This window comes from Gobio gobio (genome assembly GCF_949357685.1).
Source record: "Gobio gobio genome assembly, chromosome: 25".
Lineage (NCBI taxonomy): Eukaryota > Metazoa > Chordata > Actinopteri > Cypriniformes > Gobionidae > Gobio > Gobio gobio.
The window spans coordinates 21,745,778-21,766,958 of NC_137121.1; the positions used below are offsets into that span (position 1 = coordinate 21,745,778).

The 21,181-nt window shown below is 36.8% G+C and overlaps 2 protein-coding genes across 2 annotated transcripts in view; both read right to left on the reverse strand.

Annotated features, from left to right (window-relative positions):
• aass (aminoadipate-semialdehyde synthase) overlaps positions 1 to 16,347 on the reverse strand; it is a 28,688-nt gene extending 12,341 nt beyond the window's left edge. The window contains exons 1-14 of the mRNA XM_079810394.1: positions 15,985 to 16,347; positions 13,826 to 14,067; positions 12,117 to 12,293; positions 11,873 to 11,957; positions 11,127 to 11,194; positions 10,808 to 10,954; positions 10,338 to 10,416; positions 10,083 to 10,210; positions 9,575 to 9,726; positions 9,330 to 9,452; positions 6,382 to 6,493; positions 6,152 to 6,211; positions 5,065 to 5,132; positions 96 to 217 (exon numbers count right to left, since the gene is read on the reverse strand). Coding sequence (XP_079666520.1) covers positions 96 to 217; positions 5,065 to 5,132; positions 6,152 to 6,211; positions 6,382 to 6,493; positions 9,330 to 9,452; positions 9,575 to 9,726; positions 10,083 to 10,210; positions 10,338 to 10,416; positions 10,808 to 10,954; positions 11,127 to 11,194; positions 11,873 to 11,957; positions 12,117 to 12,293; positions 13,826 to 14,065 — 1,561 coding nt within the window. The 5' untranslated portion in view covers positions 14,066 to 14,067; positions 15,985 to 16,347. The remainder of the gene's footprint in view (positions 1 to 95; positions 218 to 5,064; positions 5,133 to 6,151; positions 6,212 to 6,381; positions 6,494 to 9,329; positions 9,453 to 9,574; positions 9,727 to 10,082; positions 10,211 to 10,337; positions 10,417 to 10,807; positions 10,955 to 11,126; positions 11,195 to 11,872; positions 11,958 to 12,116; positions 12,294 to 13,825; positions 14,068 to 15,984) is intronic.
• Positions 16,348 to 17,668: 1,321 nt separating this feature from the next.
• fezf1 (FEZ family zinc finger 1) lies at positions 17,669 to 20,699 on the reverse strand. Its single transcript, XM_079810430.1, has 4 exons — positions 19,618 to 20,699; positions 19,394 to 19,528; positions 18,604 to 18,736; positions 17,669 to 18,402 (listed from the first exon to the last, which is right to left on the reverse strand). The coding sequence occupies exons 1-4, from the start codon at positions 20,377 to 20,379 to the stop codon at positions 18,140 to 18,142; spliced, it is 1,293 nt and encodes a 430-aa protein (XP_079666556.1). The 5' UTR covers positions 20,380 to 20,699; the 3' UTR covers positions 17,669 to 18,139.
• Positions 20,700 to 21,181: the final 482 nt, after the last annotated feature.

Consider the following 21,181-nt stretch of genomic DNA (forward strand, 5'->3'; position numbering starts at 1 on the left):
CAATGCAAAGATCACAGGAGATTTAAGGACTGCGACTGTCATTTCTACACTGCAGTAAAACAGCATTCCAGATGGATTTTGCGATGGGAACATACCCACTGTGACCTGAGTGCCAGCGTCCCTGGTGAGATACTCTATAACTGGCCCAGACACATAGCCTGAGCCCAGCAACAGCACCCGCTTCATTCCTCCTTTCTTTAGGATCTGCTCCGATTCCCTGTTTGCCAGATGGTACAGCCATTACTACTCTCTCACACACACACACACACACACACACAACACACACACACAACACACACAACACACAACACACAACACACTCCTTCTCACTGGCCAAGCAATCTGTGAAATCACAAAACATATCCTGCTGGATAGTGATCTTAAACCGATTGAAAGGGATTCAAAACCCACAAAAGGACATGGGAAGATCTTGTAGGATTGTCCAGGAGATTAAATCAAGAAAATAAAAATAAAAAAACACCTAAAGGTAATTTTTACTTTTATGAAAAGAATCTCTCACCACAAACACATACAAAAAAAGAAAAGAAACATCAACGGTACTTCAGGAGCAGGGAAACAGAAAACAGAGGAAAACACACAGATCTTCTAGATCAGCCAGTTCTCCATTCAGAATATAATCAAAGCAGTTTAAAATCAACGTTTTCCTCCGCAAGTCCCAAGGGAGAAACATGTGATCCAAGCACCCCGCCGCTACGCCTAATTGGATCTGATGCGGCACATGAGCAAATATGTAACACTTAACCCCCAACCACCTGCATGCCTTTCTCAAAATACCATTAAACTAGACATTCATAATAACCACTAAATGTGTTTTAGATCAGGGTTTATTTAGTGCTGCTTTTACAAAGATCATATAATGAGGTGCATTAGTTCATAATAGAACACGCTTTCATTTCAAATAGGAAGGTTTGTCATGGCCTAACAGTGATTTGTGCCACAGTTAAAGGGTAAGGAGCATTAACCATTAAAAAAACACAATATAAACACTATTTGTTTGGATTTTGTTGACTAGTTGAATAGTAATCAGTAAATTTACATAGGGGCAAAACACTTCCACATAAAGATTATACAACGGGATCAAGTTGGTCACATGGGATTCACTGCGTTAACCAACAGAAATCGGTTTGGTTTGAAAGTGACTTCTATTGTGAGCTGTGCTTAATACTTTATTGAAAATACAACATTGACAATTAACCTTTTTTGATTGCAAAATGTTGAAAAATTAACGCACTGCCTCCAGTGGCTTCAGCCTTTATAAATCAGTGGCAAAATGTATTATAGGAATGTGCAAAACTACATACAGTATTTTCAAAATCTGTGGGTTGCTTAGATGACTCGAGAACTAATTAGTCTGCATCCTGTAATTAGTCGAAATATAGACTTGCCAAATGACTAGGTTTAGATGGAACAGACCACAGGGATTGAGAGACATTTTTTTTTTTAAACCTGACATGCCGTCTTAAAATTGCAATGCCAGTGGCATAAAATGTAAAATAAAATATATATATATATATATATATATATATATATATATATATATATATATATATATATTTTTTTTAAATTGTGTGAGTTGTAATGCAATGGGAAAATATGTAGTTTATGGCTGCGGTTAATTTTCATTTTTTATAATAATAAAATGCAATAACATTTATAAAGAAAAATAAATTACATAATTATATTTTATAATTTTAATAAATCATTTTATAACACTAAAATATAATAACATTTAAAAAATAAATGAACAATAAATAAATTCTAAATGTTATTTTTATAATGATAAAATGTAAGTTTAAAAAAATATATATAAAAAATATTAAATGAAGAAATATTAAATATTAAATGTGTTGTAAAAAAAACATGTTTACAACACCAATCTAATAACATTTAAAAATAAATCAAATTTAAAATAAGAAAATGAATAATTTATTATTTTAAACACTAAATATAAAATTGATAAACACTCCATTTAAAACAATAATATAAATAATTTGTATAACTCTAAAATGTAATACAATTTAAAAAATAAATTAATAAAAAATAAATTAATTCTAAATATGTATAATGATAAACTGTAGTTTAAAAAAATAAGATATTAAAAATATTAAATGAAGATTATAAAGTACTTTTACAACAAATCCAACAACATTTTAAAAAATACATTAAAATATTTAAAAAAATTAATAATTATACATTTTTTAACACTAAATATAATGTTTAAAAAACACTCCATTTAAAACAAATTAAACTATAATACACAATCATTTATTCTATATTGCACTAAGTATCTATATTAAGCGCAGTACAATCAGATATTCCTAGATAAGAAGCAATGGCTCTCTTAGAAGGTTTTTCATTCAAGACAAGTCAAATGTTAGGTCTTTAAAGCTTTCCATTGATTAAATGGAGGTCAATGTTGGCTTGTGGGTGGCTTCATTAAGTATAGACCACAATGGATACAGACTTGCAAATTCAGTCTAACGTTTTATCAGCTTGGTTCTTCACCCTTGAATGAGACGGCGGTGGCATAAAAGAGCTTGATTAGAGTGTGTTGAGAAAGATGTGTTGACTGCGGGAGGCACAGGACGCTTTGATTACGGCTTGAATGAGAATTTTTGGAATTTTGAAAGGATCGTGTTATTCCATTCAATGAAAATGATTCAAAAACTAGATATAATCAATTAATGAACATGAAAAGATATTTGGCTTGTGAATAGTGAGGCTTACCTTGGAGAATAATTGAACTTAAGAAACTTAAAAAGAACTGATGCATTGATTTCTTTTTCTGGCATGCAAAACATTCCAAGAACAAGAGTGAGTGGGAGAGACTGTGGCTGCGGTGAGAGAGTAAGATTATCTACCCATGAGAGAATGTGACGTGTACTCTAGCCAAGCAAGGTGCTATGGCAGTGCAGAATGAGGCACAGGAGCCGAACCCTGCGTCTGAACAAAACAAACACGGTCAGCAACTCGTTTCTCTTATATTAAGGTTTAATGTTTCAAACTCAGCCTGGGAAAAATTCATTAGCCTGACAAAAAAAAAAAAGAGCTAAACAGGTTTGGTGAAACTCCTGTTTCAGTTACACTATACAAATTAGTCTCAGATATTATAGAAACATTTACATGATCATGCAAAAAGTGTGTCATTTTCACAAAAGTGTTTGGGATCACTTTATTTTAAGGTGACGTATTAGACTATATTAGTTACTTAATATAGTAATAACAGTAAATAATGCATAATTACAAGTAACAATCACTAACCATAACTATTAGTAAGTACATGTAGTTTATTCAAATTACTCAGTACTTATTTAGTAAGTACAATGTAACTACATCACCTTAAAATAAAGTGTAATTAAGTGTTTTTCAAAACCATAATAGTGTACAGTAAATATAAACCGATCAGGCATAACATTATGACCTAATATTCCTAATATTGTGTTGGTCCCCCTTTTGCTGCCATAACAGCCCTGCGTGGACTCCACTAGTCCCCTGAAGGTGTGCTGTGGTATCTGGCACCAAGATGTTAGCATCAGATCCTTTAAGTTCTGTAATTTGCGAGGTGGGGCCTCCATGGATCGGACTTGTTTGTTCAGCACATCCCACAGATGCTCGATTGGATTGAGAGGCCAAGTCAACACCTCAAACCATTTTTGCTTTGTGTCAGGGCGCATTATCCTTCTGAAAGAGGCCACAGCCACCAGGGAATACCATTTCCATGAAAGGGTGTACATGGTCTGCAACAATGCTTAGGTAGGTGGTAGGTGTCAAAGTAACATCCACATGGATGGCAGGACCCAAGGTTTGCCAGCAGAACATTGCCCAAAGCATCACTGCCGGCTTGCCTTCTTCCCATAGTGCATCCTGGTGCCATGTGCTCCCCAGGTAAGCGACACACGCACCCGGCCATCCATGAGATGTTAAAGAAATGTGATTCATCAGACCAGGCCACCTTCTTCCATTGCTCCGTGGTCCAGTTCTGATGCTCACGTGTCCACTGTTGGCGCTTTCAGTGGTGGACAGGGGTCAGCATGGGCACCCTGACTGGTCTGCAGCTATGCACGCAACAAACTGCGATGCACTGTGTAAACTGACACCTTTCTATCAGAACCAGCATTAACTTCTTGAGCAATTTGAGCTACAGTAGCTCGCCTGTTTGATCGGAACACACGGGCCAGCCTTCGCTCCTCACGTGCATCAATGATGAAGAGATAATCAGTGTTATTCACTTCACCTGTCAGTGGTCATAATGTTATCCCTGATTGGTTTATATGTATATATTAAATTGCCCTAAAATGTCTGCAAATGTACATTGGTGGTCAAAAGTTTGGCATGATTAAGATTTATTTTGGGGTTAATAAAGAAATATTTTCTGCTTACCAAGGCTGAATATATTTGATCAAAAATACAGCGAAATATTACATTTTAAAATAACTGTTTGCTATTGTAATATATTTTAAAATGTAATTATTTCTGTGATGGCAAAGATGAATTTTCAGCATCATTACTAAAGTCTTCAGTGTCACACGATCCTTCAGAAATCATAATTCAAAATAATTACAAAATCTTAATTTGACCACCAGTGTAATTCCGATGAACTTTTTGTAATTCCAAAAGTGTCATCTTTCCAACTCAACACTAATTTGTCCAGAGTGTGTAGTTTTTCGACATTTTCTAGAGGAACAGGGTTGTATATCAGCCCTAGGGGGTTAACGTGCGTTAATCTTTAGCATACAAAAGTCTACATTCAGGCGTAACTGAAAGCATTTTCCTCTATAGTGATAAAAAAGCATTTCAAGGCTACAGGCTGTTGAGAGCTGGATTATTTTTTAATGTTTTTACCTGTCTTTCAACCTTTTAAGAAATCTTCCGAATGAGACCGCCATCCTCAGCGTGTACGCACATTATCCAAAGCAATGTTACTTCATTGTTAAATTACTTCTGTATTGTCCAATCGGACAAAGCAGACTAAAGGCTTTTAGAGCTACTGTAATACCACAAGGCACATTGAATTCATGTCAAGGAAAGAAAAACATCGCTTACTTCCTTTCTCGAAGTTTCTGAATGTATTCAAACTTAGGCGTCAACTTCCCGTTGGACGTAATTACAGCCTAGAATGAGAAAAACATTGAATATATTACAAATATTACTACTGCCATGTGCAACAAACAGATTAAAGATGCTAACACTTGGATGTGTATCATGGTATATTTTGAAGTACCTTGAAAATACCATGGTAGATGAATACGCAATCATTTAGAAGCAAGGTTACGCACCTTTCATTTATGAATTCTGAATACTTTTTACATTCAAATTCAGTTCAGTTTGGAATGGTAAATAAATGCATTGCTGTTATTTCACAGAATTATTTTCTTGAGATAACACAATAATAATGGTCTCTGAATGTTTCGGGGATTCAATTTTTTGCATACTTTTATTCAGCAAGGAGGCATTAAATTGATCAATATTGACAGTAAAAACATTTATAATGTTAGAAAAGATTTTAATTTCAAATAAATGCTGTTCTTTTGAACTTTCTATGTATTAAAATAAATATTAAGCTATTGATATTAAGCAGCATTGATAATAATAAGATATTAGAATGATTTCTGAAGTATCATTTGACACTGAAGACTGGAATAAAGCTGAAAAATTCAGCTTTGCATCATAGGAATAAATTACATTTAACAATATATTCAAATAGAAAACAGTTATTTCAAATTGTAACGATATTTCACAATATTACAGTTTTTACTGTGTTTCTGATCAAATAATCAAATCAAAAAATGCCCCATCCAGCAATGTATGTGTGGGAAAAGAAATTATCAATTCTGTTCGGTGCTGCTATGAACATGAAATTTCCATATTGATCCAATATGCAGCCCATACCGCAAATTCATCATAAATGTAAATTTCAGATTTCCCAGCTTTAGTTCCATACTGAAAATCAATGGATGCATGTATGGATGCGCCCGTTTAGCTCTGATTCAAGCGTTTCCACACAACCTTTTGTGCAGAAGTACATGACTGCGCACAAACACAACTCAGACGAAGCATTGCTCTAAGGGGCAAGAGCAATTTACAGGGGGAAAAATTAAAAGCTGTAAAAACACCTTCTTAATACACTTACATCTCTGACTTGTGGAGAGTAATCCTCTTCCTCTACCGGTCTGGTGGCGTCTGATGGGAGCTGTGGGTCAAAGGCTACCATGACAAATCAAAGGCTACCATGACTTCAACAAGGTAAGAAACAAAAATGCTAAAGTCTCTCAATCAGAACCAGACTGGCACATGTTCAAAGCAATCCTCTCCAGGGCAAAGCTGTTGGGTAATTACTCACCACCCTGCGTCATATCTTACCATCTCCCAGATGTAAGGGAACAGCCGGTCACCAAAATACTCAGTCGCCTCAATAGGCAGCTGGGCAGGCAGATTATCGATGGAGCACATGAGAATGCCGTTACCTTCCACGCTGCACGGAGATACACGCAAATCAGAGGAGGTTTAAAAATTGGATTTGTTTGTATTTAAATATGATATTGCCATATCAACTTCACAGGCTTTTACAATGGCAGATGTAACTGTCTATCAACATTACACTATAAAATATAAGGCATATGCTATTTACACTAAGTTAAAACCATATGTTCTTTGCAATAATTGTTAGATGCTATTTATACTTGGTGCAAATAGTGGCAGGTGCTATTTGCACCCCAGTGAATTGTAGTATATAATAAATCAGTTGCGTCAAAGGCTAATGCCTTACTCTCCACGCCACTGCTCCAGTTGTGAAGCGGGTTTCTTTTGTCATTTTGTCTGGCTCAAACAGACACTGGTGGGCGGAGTTGGAGTAAATAGCCTCTCCGATATAATAAATACCATGTAGTAAATACAACATTTTTATAAAATTCAACTTCTTAAATGCACTTGTGATTTCTGGGTCCATCTTACAAAATAAATCCTTTTCCTCAAGTTTGCCCTGATAAAAATGGTCATCCCATGACAAAATTGGTCACTCGAATCCAGAGGTGTCAAGTAACGAAGTACAAATACTTCGTTACCTTACTTAAGTAGAAATTTTGAGTATCTATACTTTACTGGAGTAATTATTTTTCAGCCTACTTTTTACTTCTACTCCTTACATTTTCAAGCAATTATCTGTACTTTCTACTCCTTACATTTTAAAAATAGCCTCGTTACTCCTATTCCATTTCGGCATGTTTTCATTCCGGCTTGTCATAAAAAAACAACAACTATCCAGATAAATCGCGCCATCCGGACAGAGTGAATTTGATTGTGGTTGGATGAGAAGGATAAACACAAACCGTTCTGACACCCTATTGGGTTGTAGGCGATCAATCACGCCTGCACCTGCACAAATCACACACCATGTTGCCAGATAGGGCGGGTTCTCGCGACGAGCACGCACTTTCAGCCAATCAGCGATCAGCAGGCAGACGTGCTCAGCCTCATTCATGACTTTAGCCGGGTTTTTAGCGCGATAACTCATAGCTGTATATTCCAGTGATCGCTATGCCAGTGGCATAAATATACAGTAAGTTGTATCTACAGCAAAGAGTGGGAGAGTGACTCAACTCTCAAACGTGAATTACACCTGTGACTCGAAGACTCTTTAAATATAACAGTGACTCCCGTCCATCATCATACACACACTTAGGACATCTGCAACTCAACCCCGACAGCTGCTGAAAGAGGTTCAAATCAACGATTAATCCGTTTTGACTGCTAAGTGCATGTGCAATGTACTTCACGAAAGACATACTGTAGTTTTGTCAAAGCAAAGTGCAACACAAGGGTAAGCGCATTGTTGTTATTTATTTGTTGACGGATTATTGTACAGTATAAATGAATTACGCATTTTGACATTGGTGTGTGCATTAACGTGTGAAATGCCTGTTAATTACATAGCGTTTTTCCAATCTCTATATTGGGCACTTTTTGCACGTAAATTGGCTTCTTACTGTTGACATTGAAAATCTTGTGTTTTTCTAAGGGGTTGCTGTTTTGACAGTTTCTACCTGGACATATAGTCATATTTGAACCGTTTTACTGGGATTTTTTTTTTTTTTTTTTAATCATCAATGTTATGCTTTAAGGAGATAAAATGGTAACTTACTTATCAACATTGATTGGTATGGCAATAAAATAATATCACATTATTTTGGCAGTTAAAGTTTTGGGTTTTTTTCTTGGAGTGACTAGTTGCCTATAAGGATTGTAAGAGGTGCAAACTTGTTATCAATAACCAGGCATGTTATCAATAACCATTTTTTAAAAAATATATAAATGTACATTTGGTGAGGTTTTTGGGCTGGAAATTGTTGACCCAATCTGGCCACACTGATCACACATTCAAAAAATGGTTATTGATAACATGCCTCTGAATTTTGACTTTTTGCACCTTTACAATATTTATAGGCAACTAGTCATCAAATCTTCCACTCCATGAAACACGTTAATGCTCAGTAGTACACAATATGGTTCTTTAATGTATTTGCATTGTCCTAAAATGCGTTCATTTTCAATGGGAATATATGCGGCTGAAACGCGTAGCCAAGTGCATCTAAAAATGTTCAACATTAACTTTTTAATATAACATTATAGTCATTATGGCCTTCAGAAAAATGTTTTTTTGAGGAGGTGGGGTATGCACTGTGGCGCGGCCTAATCTTTTGTCCTTAAAGGGATACTTCACCCAAAAATGAAAATTCTTTCATCATTTACTCACCCTCAAGTTGTTCCAAACCTGTATGAGTTTTTGTTCTGAAGATATTTTGAAGAATGTTTGTAACCAAGCAGATAGAGAAACCATTGACTGCCATAGTAGGGGGAAAATGCTATGGCATTCAATGGTTGCATATAATTTGCTTGGTTACAAAAATTCTTCAATCTTCAGAACAAAGAAACTCATACAGGTTTGGAACAATTTGAGTAAATTATGACAGAATTTTCATTTTTGGGTGAACTATCCCTTTAATGGCATTTTTCCCCCTTACATTACTTTTACTTTTATACTTTAAGTAGTTTTGAAACCAGTTACTTTTACACTTTTACTTGAGTAAAAAGCTTGAGTTGATACTTCAACTTCTACAGAAGTCTTTTTAAACCCCAGTATCTATACTTCTACCTGAGTAATGAATGCGAATACTTTTGACACCTCTGCTCGAATCTCTATGATATTCTAGTCTCTGGATATGACTGGTCTGTCCTTCACTGAACGTCTATGGGAGTTTTTGCTTGATATTCATTGTTAGGGGTTTGTTCTGTGAGAGATTGAAGCACCACACCTGTCATGGTCAATATGCTGGTTGGCATCATACATGCAGAAGGGTTTCTCAATAGTGGTACACTCTGTCATGAACTCAATGGAGCCGCCCGTGTCCGCAGAGATGTCGCAAATGGCCATGAACCTGAAATTCACAGATGATCAGATGTGCCCCATTTCTTCAGAAGGGTGAAACAGACTGCTTTTATGATACTTTATGGTGCTTTTTTTTCATTTTGGAGACCAACAATAATAGTAGAGGCTCACTTGTGGGGAAGTGCAGGGCAGCCGTGATCAGGTGATGAGGACGCAGGTATGACGGGTCTGATCAGTCGCTGGGCGTCCAGTCGCCGCAGCAGTCTGGGCGTGTGAGGATCCCAGTATATGCCGTTTATCAGACAGGTTGTGTAAGGGGCCACCTGTGCAAACACAGTAGACTTTTCTAATGCACTTCAGTCACATTTACTTTTCAGACAATGCAGCCAATAAAGGTGTGGTCACATTGGCGAAACTTTGGCGAAATTTAGTGCGTGAAAAGGTCTATTTTCTATTGTTTATAGTGTTGTATGAAGTACAGCTCAGGCAGAGGTTACTTTCAAACCAAGCAGCTTGAACCCAAGAGAAATCTTTCACCCTTGCAAGAAATTCCCAATCGTGTGTATTCCTATTAAAGTCAACGAAAATTCGCCAAACAATGGTAAATGTGACCGCACCTTAAGACGTAGCCACAGGTTGAACCAATCAGCTGCCTGGTACATTTCTTGTGTGCACTCACGGTCTTCCTGAAGTGCGATGTGTAAAGCTCAGGATGGTATTCATACTCCAGGGGGTCGTAGAGTCCATCGCTCTTTCTCATGAGGTGGTGATGTCGGCTGATCACTGTGGCGTACACTTTGGACATGTCTGCAAAGAGGATTAGCATGAGACTATTAGCAAACACAGCAAAGTGTTGATTACTGCAAACACCTCACATGAAAATACACTTCCTCTTATGTGTAACCGTAAAAATACTAGGAAACAGAAGATATACCTCCACTCTCAGAGACTTCTTTCAATTCATGAGGTTCCACGTACTCACAGGGGAGCTCGCTGAAAATTTCTTGGGCACCCTGAAAAGGAAGCATCTTTTTTTTAATAAGAGTAACACTAAAGTTTTTGCCTTCAACTGTACTGCTTTTCCACGGAATTTCTATGTAAACATGGGTTAGATGGACGTGCTTGAGGCATTTAGTTTGTCTCACATTCATAACAAAGCGTTCTAAAAACACAGTGCTGAAGTGAAAAGAAATTCAACTTTTAAAAAGCTTACACCCCCCCCCCTTAATTATTTAAATGAGGAATATTGTGACTACAGACAGTGACTTTGTGCTTTGTATCTTTGCAGACCTTTTTTATGCTCAAAAAGCAAAATTACACACTAAAGAAAACAGAAAAAAAAAAAATTATATATATATATATAACAAAGCATAATAGGCCCTCTAATTATAAACACATCCTTACCTTAGACACATTGCCGGTGCCAGTGAACACAAATGTGAGAGGACCAATGGACCTGGGCATCAGACCTAAGGATATTTCATACCCACAATCCCTCACTGCCTGGATGGCCTGGCTGACGTTTCTGTAGTTGTGCGCCATACCAATGTGCTGTCAAGTGAAAAGATATCATATACCGGTACTCAAAAATTGTAATTTAAATGATTAAACTGAACTAAGTAAGCTACTAAATAATCTAGACCCAATAATCAAGTCCCATTATATAATATTGTATTTGCCAAGCCAAAAGTAGACATTAAAAGTGCAATTCAAAAACGAATACCATAAATGGGGTGTGGTGTCCAAGGGCAAGAAAACGCAGACCCAGACCATGTAAAATATTAATCATTCCTGTAAAAAACACAGACATTATGTTAAACATGCAGCAGGGAAAGATTTACACTACTATTACACATTATGTTTGGTAAGATTTTTATGTTTTTTTTAAAAGAAGTCTCTTCTGCTCACCAAGGCTGCTTTAGTTTAATCAAAAATATATACATGTTATTTTTCCTGTGATGCAAAGCTGAATTTTCAGCATCGTTACTCCAGTCTTCAGTGTCACATGATCCTTCAGAAATCATTCTGATATGATGATTTGCTGCTCAAGAGATATATCTTATTATGTTTGTGGAAACCATGATACTTTTTTTAGAAGATTCTTTGATGAATAAAAAGTTCAAAAGAACAGCATTTACTGAAATAGAAATATTTTGTAACACTGCCTTTACTATCAGTTTTGCACAATTTAATACATTCTTGCATTCTTGTATTCATTTCTTTTAAAAAATACCCCACACTTTTGAACGGTAGTTTAGTTCACCCCAAAAATAAAGTGTATAGCGTTCCATGGTCTCCATCCACTTTCATTGGAAAATAGCAGCTTGGACATTCTGCTAAATGTCTCATTTAGTGTTTCTTACGTGAAGGTCAGAGAGATTTGGAACAACATGAGGGTGAGTAAATGATCTCAGAATTTAACTCAGGTGACTTTGTACATAATGTTATGACAGTCAAAAAGTCCCATACCGGCAACACCAGCCCACTGTCCAAATGCTACAATTCTGAAGCCATTGGCGTCCACCATTTTTTCATAATCAATGAGTCGAACTTCCTAAAAAGGGAGGGATATGACAAAACATGAGTATCTTGTGAAAGCTGCTTTTCCTGAATAAACATTTCCAAATACGTATGAAGCCAGAGAGAGTATTGCAGTTGGCTTTCAGTGTAAACACTGTCCTTGACCATTTTTATTCTATAAAGAGACTTTCACCTTTTTAAGAAGGTCATCCAGGAGCCCCATGTTTGCCTCTTGTGCTTTAATTGTGTGAGAGAAGAAGGCATAGGTCTTGCGGGGGTACACCTTTTCCTCTGCGGGTCTTTTCACACCGACGATGAGAGACGCCTCTGAGATGTCCTCCTGGATAACAGCTCCGGCTTTTTCATAGTACTGATAACAGAAACAGTCTTGATTTTACTCAATCAGATAAGATTTTCATTCATGTAAATATCATAAGTATCAAGTGGGAAAGGACACGTTAAGGGCCCTAAAAAGTGAGGGGCACAAACAGAGAAATGTATCAAATAGGAATGTGGATAGTTTGCAATATCCTAGGCATTATTTATTAAATTTCAATTGATTTTATTTGTTTTTTTAGTTATATGGTTTAGTTAATTAAAGATGCACACTGACCAACGCATTCATTTGATAAATTGTGACACTGACAATTCAAAATAAAACATGATTTATTCATTCACAACAACAACAACAACAACGAAGAACTAAAATATAAATTAAATACTTTTTTTTTTAGATTTTAGGGCAGATAATCATATAGGGTGATTTTTTGCCACTGATATGTCTTGAAAAAAAGGGTCCCAATCACCCTGAATTCACCCTATACACAACGGTTTAAAAGTTTTTGCGTCAGTTCAATTTTTATTATTTTTGAAAGATCTTTTTTTTCACTAAGGCTGCATTTATTTGATCAAAAATACAGTAAAAACTGTAACACTGTGAAATATTATTACAATAAAACATATCTGTTTTCCATTTAAATATATTTTACTGCTCAACAGGGCTCAAAGATAAGGAGTTTTTCAACTGGCCCTGTCGAGGCCAGCGCTTAACATTTTTACTTGCCCTGCCAAATTCAATTTCATTAGCCCCACCCAAAAATATAAACAACTAAAAGCTGTTGTTGTTGTTGTTGTTTTGACCCATGTAACATTCTATTCTAATAAATAAGCCCCCCAAATTTTAGATACCAGTGAAATTTCACAATTCACAGTTACACATGCATTTTCTTTCTCAACTGTTTACGTTCAGTTAAGACATAACCGACAATGTTTATGTGAATACTCGCCAAGACCGGCATTTGACATACTTTTATTGTATTTGTTCAAGCGCAAGAAGATGCAAAAGAGAACTTAGTTCAGTCCTCGTGTGCTGTTTTCTGTGCATGTGCACAGTACTGAATTGAGTTCTCTTTCACATCTTCTTGTGCTTAAATTGACATGACTTAAAAACACGTGCAAATGATAAACTTTCGCATTGACCCAAGTCCATCAACTGTCCCGAGCATCTTTCACGCTGGCCCTAGGACATCGGGCAGTCCTTACTGTCGAGCCCTGGCTCAAGAAACATTTATTATTATTCTTATCAATGTTGAAAACAGTCGTGCTGCTTAATATTTTTGTGAAAAAATGGGATGCATTTTTAAAAAAAGGATTCTTTGATGAATAGAAAGTTCAAAAGAACAGCATTTATTTGAAATAAAAATCTTTTGTAACATTATAAATGTCTTTACTACCACTTCTGAACAATTTAATGCATCCTTGCTGAATAGAAGTATTAATGTTTCCCAAAAAAAAATCTTACCATAAACTTTTAAATCGTAGTGTATATCCACTCTGCAATGCGTGTATATCATTCAAACACTAATAAATAATAATATGCACTACAATCAATCAGTGACTCACTCTGTCATGGATGGCCCGTCTGTTGGAGGGTTGCACGAGCACCTTGTGTCCAGCCGCTGTAATCTCCCGGACGTGTCGTGGTGCCAGGGGCGCACGTCTCTCCCACACGTTGACATCCTCGCGCCGGATGGCTATGGTGCTCTTATGATTCTGCTGGTGATGATGCTGATGCTGAGACCTCCGCTGACAGTACATACAGACCCTAAACCCTCTGCCCTGGCTCCTTACGAGACGCAGCATGACTGGACCAGTTTGCAAAACACACAGGTTACAACCACTACACACATCTGAAAAATCACACTTGCGACATGTTGAGTGACAGAAGTACAAACATAAAAGTGAGCTCAGAAACCCAGTCTATGGTTTGCAAAGGAGAGGATTGCATTTGAACTTAGAAGTATTTTTATAATCGCTTTTCACAACAAGACATTCAAACTGAAAATTAACACATAAATTAATTAATAAAACTTGCTCAATATCTGCAATTAGTAAGTCTTGGATGCATCAAAAAAGATAAAACAATAAAACAACGAAGCAAACACTTTCATTGAAAAAAATAATACAAATAATAATAATAAATATATATACCGGTATATACCTTTTATATTTAAATTATTTAATTAATTTAATTATATTTAGATCTTTTCAAAGAAAGTGTTTGCTTCTTTGTTTTATCTTTTTAGATAACTGATATCAATCTCAGACAGGTTTATTAAATAGTTTGCCAGGTCTACTTTATCTGACTGAGTTCCCTCGTGCTGTAAATTACTCACAAATCTTATGATAGTTCGATAATCTCCATTCAATATTCACACAATATTAGTCATTTTCGTGCCTTTTGCATAACATTGCACCATTTCATGCTTTTCATCTTTAGAAAGATCTTTCTTCCACCCCATATTTGCATGATAACTGTGACTTACTTAATAATGTGGAACAACCACTTTAAGTAGGGTTTCCATTTACCTAAGTAGACCTTAACAAACCTGTCTGAGAATGATAGCGGTTATCTGAAAAGATATGGAGAACTAAAAACAAACACACACTTTCTTTGAAAAAAAAAAAAGTAAAATACGTGACACTGATATCTGTTTTATTATTCAGGAGTTCTAAACTTATTAAAACTTATCAATAACACATTAAATGTTATTAAATAGCCCCTAGAACAAAAAAGACTTTGGAGATCATGAATGTGTGTGTTCTTGTTCTTAAAATAATATTATATATGTCAAATCAATTAATCATGATTAATCACATCCAAAATAAAACTTTGTGTTTGCATAATGTGTGTAGTGTGTATAATTATTATGTATATTTGAAAACACACACGTGTGCGTGTATATACTGTATATATAAGAAAGAATTATATTTATATATAAAATATTTATAAATAGAATATAAATATATACAATATAACTATTTCTTAAATATATACATGTATGAGTGTGTATTCAAATATACATAATAATTATACACAGTACACACATATTATGCAAACACAACGTTTTATTTTGGATGCGATTAATCACGATTAATTGATTTGAAAGCACATATATACATATATATATATATATTGTAATTATCACCAAAACCAGCAACAACTAATGCACAATTTCTGTACATGCTGGAAATGTGCTGTCATTCCTTCAGAAGTTAAGTTTAAAGAGTAGCATATGTCCTATGATCACATGAACCCAGTAAACTGACCGGAAATGTAGGTTTGCATTGCCAAAGGGGCATTTTGTCACAACACATAAGCGGTTGAAATGGGAATCTTTTGGAAGAATACTATTTTTTACACATATCAAACATAAATGTATTATTACAAAACAAATAATTAATCAAATAAATGAGTAGGCTTACTAGGCTATTTAAAGCAACATTTTACATTTTATTTTATTTAAAGCCTATAAACCATGTGTGACAACTTACCCCGACCTGGCTGACATTTAAGAAAAATACCCTAAACCTTTCAGTAAAAATGGTACTTTGAAACCAACATATATTAACCACTGTTAGAAAAAAACAACAAGTATTTAGGCAAACAGACATTTGCCTTAAACCCTCTCAGTTGAGAAACAGCTGCGTATGGTTGATTTTCTGCTGCTTAGAAGCAACAAGTGTTAAACTGCGGCTTGAGTTGTGACACCATCACCTACCTGTACTCTTAGATTTAAGCAGTTTCCTACGACCTACAACGTGGCACCGGCTGAATAATCACATTAACGTGGAGTGAAACGCACAGGAGGTTTATATATAAACTGTCGCTCGGCTCTTATGAGTGACTGTGCCGCGTAAACGTGAATGTCAGAAGAATAACGCCACGGGATTGACCTGTGTTTGCTGCTTCAAGACTTCAGGCAAATAATGTGGCGCTAACTCGACCTATCCATGCGGTATAGATTACAGCACAAATATTTGTTTCTGCCTGGAATGCAGTGAAGTAATCTGAGCCCTGGATTAGTTCCCACCAATCCCGACTCAGAACGAGGATCTGCCTCCTCGCGTGCCCTTGACGTCGCGTCGCAGCTTTATGACTGAGCAGCAGAGTGAGCCCACAGGCCCCGCCCCTTTCGTGCGCGCGCTCTCTCTTCCGCGCGCTCCGGCTACAAATGTGGCAGCAAAGAGCAATGACGAGGTAAAAATGGGTTCTTTCGGTTTTATTTGTTAAAAATAATAATAATAATAATTGAAAAATAACCTACGATGTTATTATTTAAACAACAAGCTATTAACGTTAACCAGATTTAAGTTCCTGAAGGAAATAAAACATATTTCAAGATTTTTTTCTTCTGAAAAACACCGTTCACACTTGTTTTAACTGGTCTCCCAACGGTCCAGCTTGCTGGTTACTGGGTAAAACATCTTGCCGACCAAAAACCAGCTCGGAAAAATCTTTTTAAACCAGTTTAAGCGGGGTTTTCTTCAGTCGTTCACTGTCGACTGTAAACGAGAATCTATATAACTCGTCTTGGTCTATGACACGAAATACGTTCATATCTGAAAGGAAATATTTAGAACAGAACAATCACAATTTGTATGTAAATAAATGCAAGAAAACCTTTTTAAGTCACAGAGTTTTCAGTTTTTTTAAAAACACCTATAATAATAGGCCCAATAATAATTATAAAAACAAAAATAATGTTATCTAGCCTACAAAATCTAGAACTAAAATTGAACTTGAATAAGAACAGTCGCGCGCATCAGAAATAATATATTTAGCATTCGGAGAATATGGGCTTTTTGAGTCATATTGGGAGCTGTTCAATCTTGTGGTGCTGAAGTAATTTAGGGCCCCACCCCATTCCTACAGTGCCTCGAGATCTATGCCTATTTATTAAAAGATTTGAATCAAATCATGGCATTCATAATCCCATGCTACAATCTTCACCAGTAAAAGCTATTGTATTTGGTACATATAATTAGTAAAACATTAAATATTTACAAGCAACCTTTTTGAATCGGACCAATTTCCTCTGAGCTCTGGCAACATTTTGGCAGAGGAATGTGTGAGATATGAGTCTCAGCACATGTTTAGTACCATCGTTATTGCAATGGCCTTTTTATATAGTAAGTTTATATATATTTTTAGAGAATATTTTCCTTCTAGTTTCGTCCACCAGAGGGAGCATTTTCTCCTCGCACAGCATCTTGACAGAGAATGGTTGCTGTAATTATATTAGTGCCAATAAAGAGTACCAGAATTATGATACTAATTATGGCATTTGGATTTGATTTAGTTAACGTGTGATGTCTGTCATTGCATAAACCTCATTGCAAGAATCTCTTAACATGCATGTTATAAAACGCAAAGTGCCTGTATTCACACAGAAAGAAAATATATAGCATAAGATATGTTTTATTTATTTGGATTCCCTACCCCCTTTATCATATGTTTTATAATCTTTTTTTGACAGATCAAATGTCATTGGAAATATACAACAAGCCTTGCATATATATTCACATTGATTTAACAAAACGTTTACAGTCGGCAAACAGTATAGTAATACAAAGAACTGTATAAATAATAAACATATAAAATGGAGTTTAAAATACACAGAGGTCACGAGAATCAATGTTCCATATACGGGTTTCAATTACTCTCTTTAGTAAATGACAACAGTACAGTTTCAAATAAATAAGACTGTCGTTACCCTGAGAGTAAAAAAGAATCATTCACAGACGAGCTTCAACAAGGATGACGGTCGCTCAAAATGATACAAATAATAATGATAGAAAATACATTTAGAAAAAATAAAATAAAACGTTGCATGCGCGATAGTTTTTTTTTTTTACCCGGGACTCGGAGGGATTTTACTGACCCTCCAGGTTCCCGGTGGGTGTCGATGGTGAGCGGGATCCTGATGGGGAAATGTCGTGCAGTTTCCTAATGTGTTTCTTAAGATCAAAGTTCCTGCAGAAGCCCTTCCCGCACGTCGGACAGGTGAAAGGCTTCTTGTCGTTGTGCGTGTGCATGTGAAACGTGAGGTTGTACACCTGGTGGAAGGCTTTGTTGCAGATATTGCACTTGAACTGTTTTTCTCCGCTGTGAGTCAGTTTGTGGTTCTTGTAGTTCCCTTAAAAATACAAAACACGCACGTGAGAAACCAAACTCAATAAACATGGCAGGAAAACAGTCTATCTATCTATCTATCTATCTATCTATCTATCTATCTATCTATCTATCTATCTATCTATCTATCTATCTATCTATCTATCTATCTATCTATCTATCTATCTATCTATCTACATTATAAAATCCCTTTGAGGACAGATACCTTTCTGATGAAATCCCTTCCCGCAGAATTCACAGATGAAGGGTTTGTATCCCGCGTGAATCCGCGTGTGAGTGTTGAGAGTTGAACTTCGGTTGAAAGCTTTGCCACATTGGTTGCATTTATGCGGTTTTTCCTGCAAACAAAAAAAATATTTCAAATATTTGATTTGACATATCATGTAGGCCTAAATTTGACTGATAAATAATTATTACAATAGGCTACTGATAAATGGAGTCTGGATATTTTTTAAACGTTAACATTATTATTATTATCCATTTATAATATAGGCTATTTTTTTGTTCTTTAAGCTATAACATTATTTTAACTCTTAGGTCTATATAAAAATAAAAAAAAAGAGTATCTCTCCATGAAACAAAAATCCAAAAACGTCTTTAATAGGTTATTTATTAAATATTACAATTGTAATATCTAAATCTTCTAAGAGAGAGAAAATAGTGGCATGCCTCCTTTTATTCCATTTTTAAACATTGAAACGGCATGATACGGACTGAATTTATAAATTCGTTTAAAAAAAAAATTATAGGCCTATATAGGCTAGCTATATGTAAACAAATATATGTTAATACCGAAACATTTATTACATAGCCTAGGACTAGCCTATATTTATATAAAATAAATTGCAATTTAGTATGGTTAAATACCATACAAATAAGTCATAAATTACTTAATAATTTAATCTGAGATATTACACCAGCAGCAGTAATGTGATTATTTGTAAAATAAATAAATAAATAAAATAAAAACAGTTAATAATCATGTGCATGATTACCTGAGTGTGTATGATTTTATGGCGACACAGAGTGCTCGCTTGTCTGAATCCTTTCCCGCACACTTTGCACACGAACGGTCTCGCGCCCGTGTGAACCGGCATGTGACGCGTTAAATTATAGTGCGCGTTGAACACCTGAAAATTGCAAACTGTGTGTTAAAAAAAAAAAGGAAGTGGGGACATGTTCTGTGCTAAAACAGAATATCGATGTTTACTCGTCTCACCTTGCCACAAACTTCACAGGTGAACACCTTTGGTTTGGTTTGAGGGGAGCCGCTGTTTAATTTGGCCACTGAGTTCTTGAACAACTTCTCCGACAGGATGTGCGCGCTCTCCTTCATGTAATGGTGCAGGTGAGAGTGGGAAAGCTCTTTAAAAGACACGCCAGGAGGACACCTGTCCGCGGCGGCGCCCGCTTTGCTCTTCTCCGAGGAGAACAGGCTCTTCTGGCGCGCGTGCAGCGGCGTGTTGAGGAGGTACGACGCCATGGGGTGCAGGTTCACCAGACCCGCGTGAGGCGGACACGCGCTCTCCCCGCAGTTCAGGTAACAGACGGCGGCGCCCATCGCGTGGAACGACGACTGGTTGACCACGCGCGGCCGGAAGAGTTTGTACTGTCCGATAGCCGGGCTCGCGTCTGGGTGCTCGTTCTTATAGTTCAAACCGATGCTCAGCAGCTCGTTGGCGTTGTGCGAAAAAGCGTCAGGGTGGTCTAATCCATTAATGTGAAGTTTATGAGGCGGCTCGCAGGCGAGCGGCATGAGGGGGATCATGCAGTGCAGCGGGGCGGGAGACTGCTTGGGCTCCGCTTTCCCCACGGGAGCGTGGAACAAGTTCGGGAACGGTATCGACTTTGGTTCGGGCGTCCTGGCCATAATCCTTTCGATCGAAAAAGCGAGAGGTTTGGAGCTCGCGATCATGCTTCCTCCAGTCGGAGCCGAAGGGGCGCCGAATATTCCCGCTGAGTGGTACAGCGCGCTGTCCATGACTTTGAGCGCGGCACCTGTAGCCTATACCTGTGTCCTCCTTTTGTAGATAAGTTTGATTCCTCTCAGCGACCCGCAAGAAAAGACATCATCAAGCTCTAAGGCCCCCTGGCTGCTCCGCTGCTTGTCAATTGCGGACAATCAGCACTTATGTCCGCCCCGGATTGCTCAATAAAGAGTGTTTTGTCAATAGCGCAACTCGGGGCTCACCACGCGCGCACGTCAAAGACACGTAAAGCAGCCCAGATGCTCGATTTAGTTATATCAATCACTAGAGCGGCTTTTTCTCTCTCCCTGCACTTGTCCTACACACTGCTGTGGGTGACTAACTCAAGAAGGTGCTCTTTATTAGCACTGTAAAGCGCTGGGCGAATCTCCGGTCTCCTCGCGCCTCGCTGTGACATCATTGCACCTCGCGCACGATGACAGGCGCGCGCATGCATCATGTTTGTCAACATTTGACATATGAAAACTTTGAAACCGCATTTTTTGAGGGTTGGACTGGAGGGCGATTATGATAACAACATACTTTATTTAGGATTTTAGCGCTTTTTGAGTGAGCGTGGAGTAAAAGCGAACACAAATTAAGACAATATTTGGATTGAGGGATTTTGCGTAAACGTCTGTAACTCAGTGGGTTTGTATTTATTTTTTTCGTTGTGATAATCTCATATTTACATTCTAGAAATTAGTTTAGAAATCTAGAACTCGTCTTTAGTAAACAGTTTTAAACCACACTAGCCTACTGGGGTTTGTATCACTATAAGGGAAAAAACGGGTGTGTACGAAATCACTTGTTAAA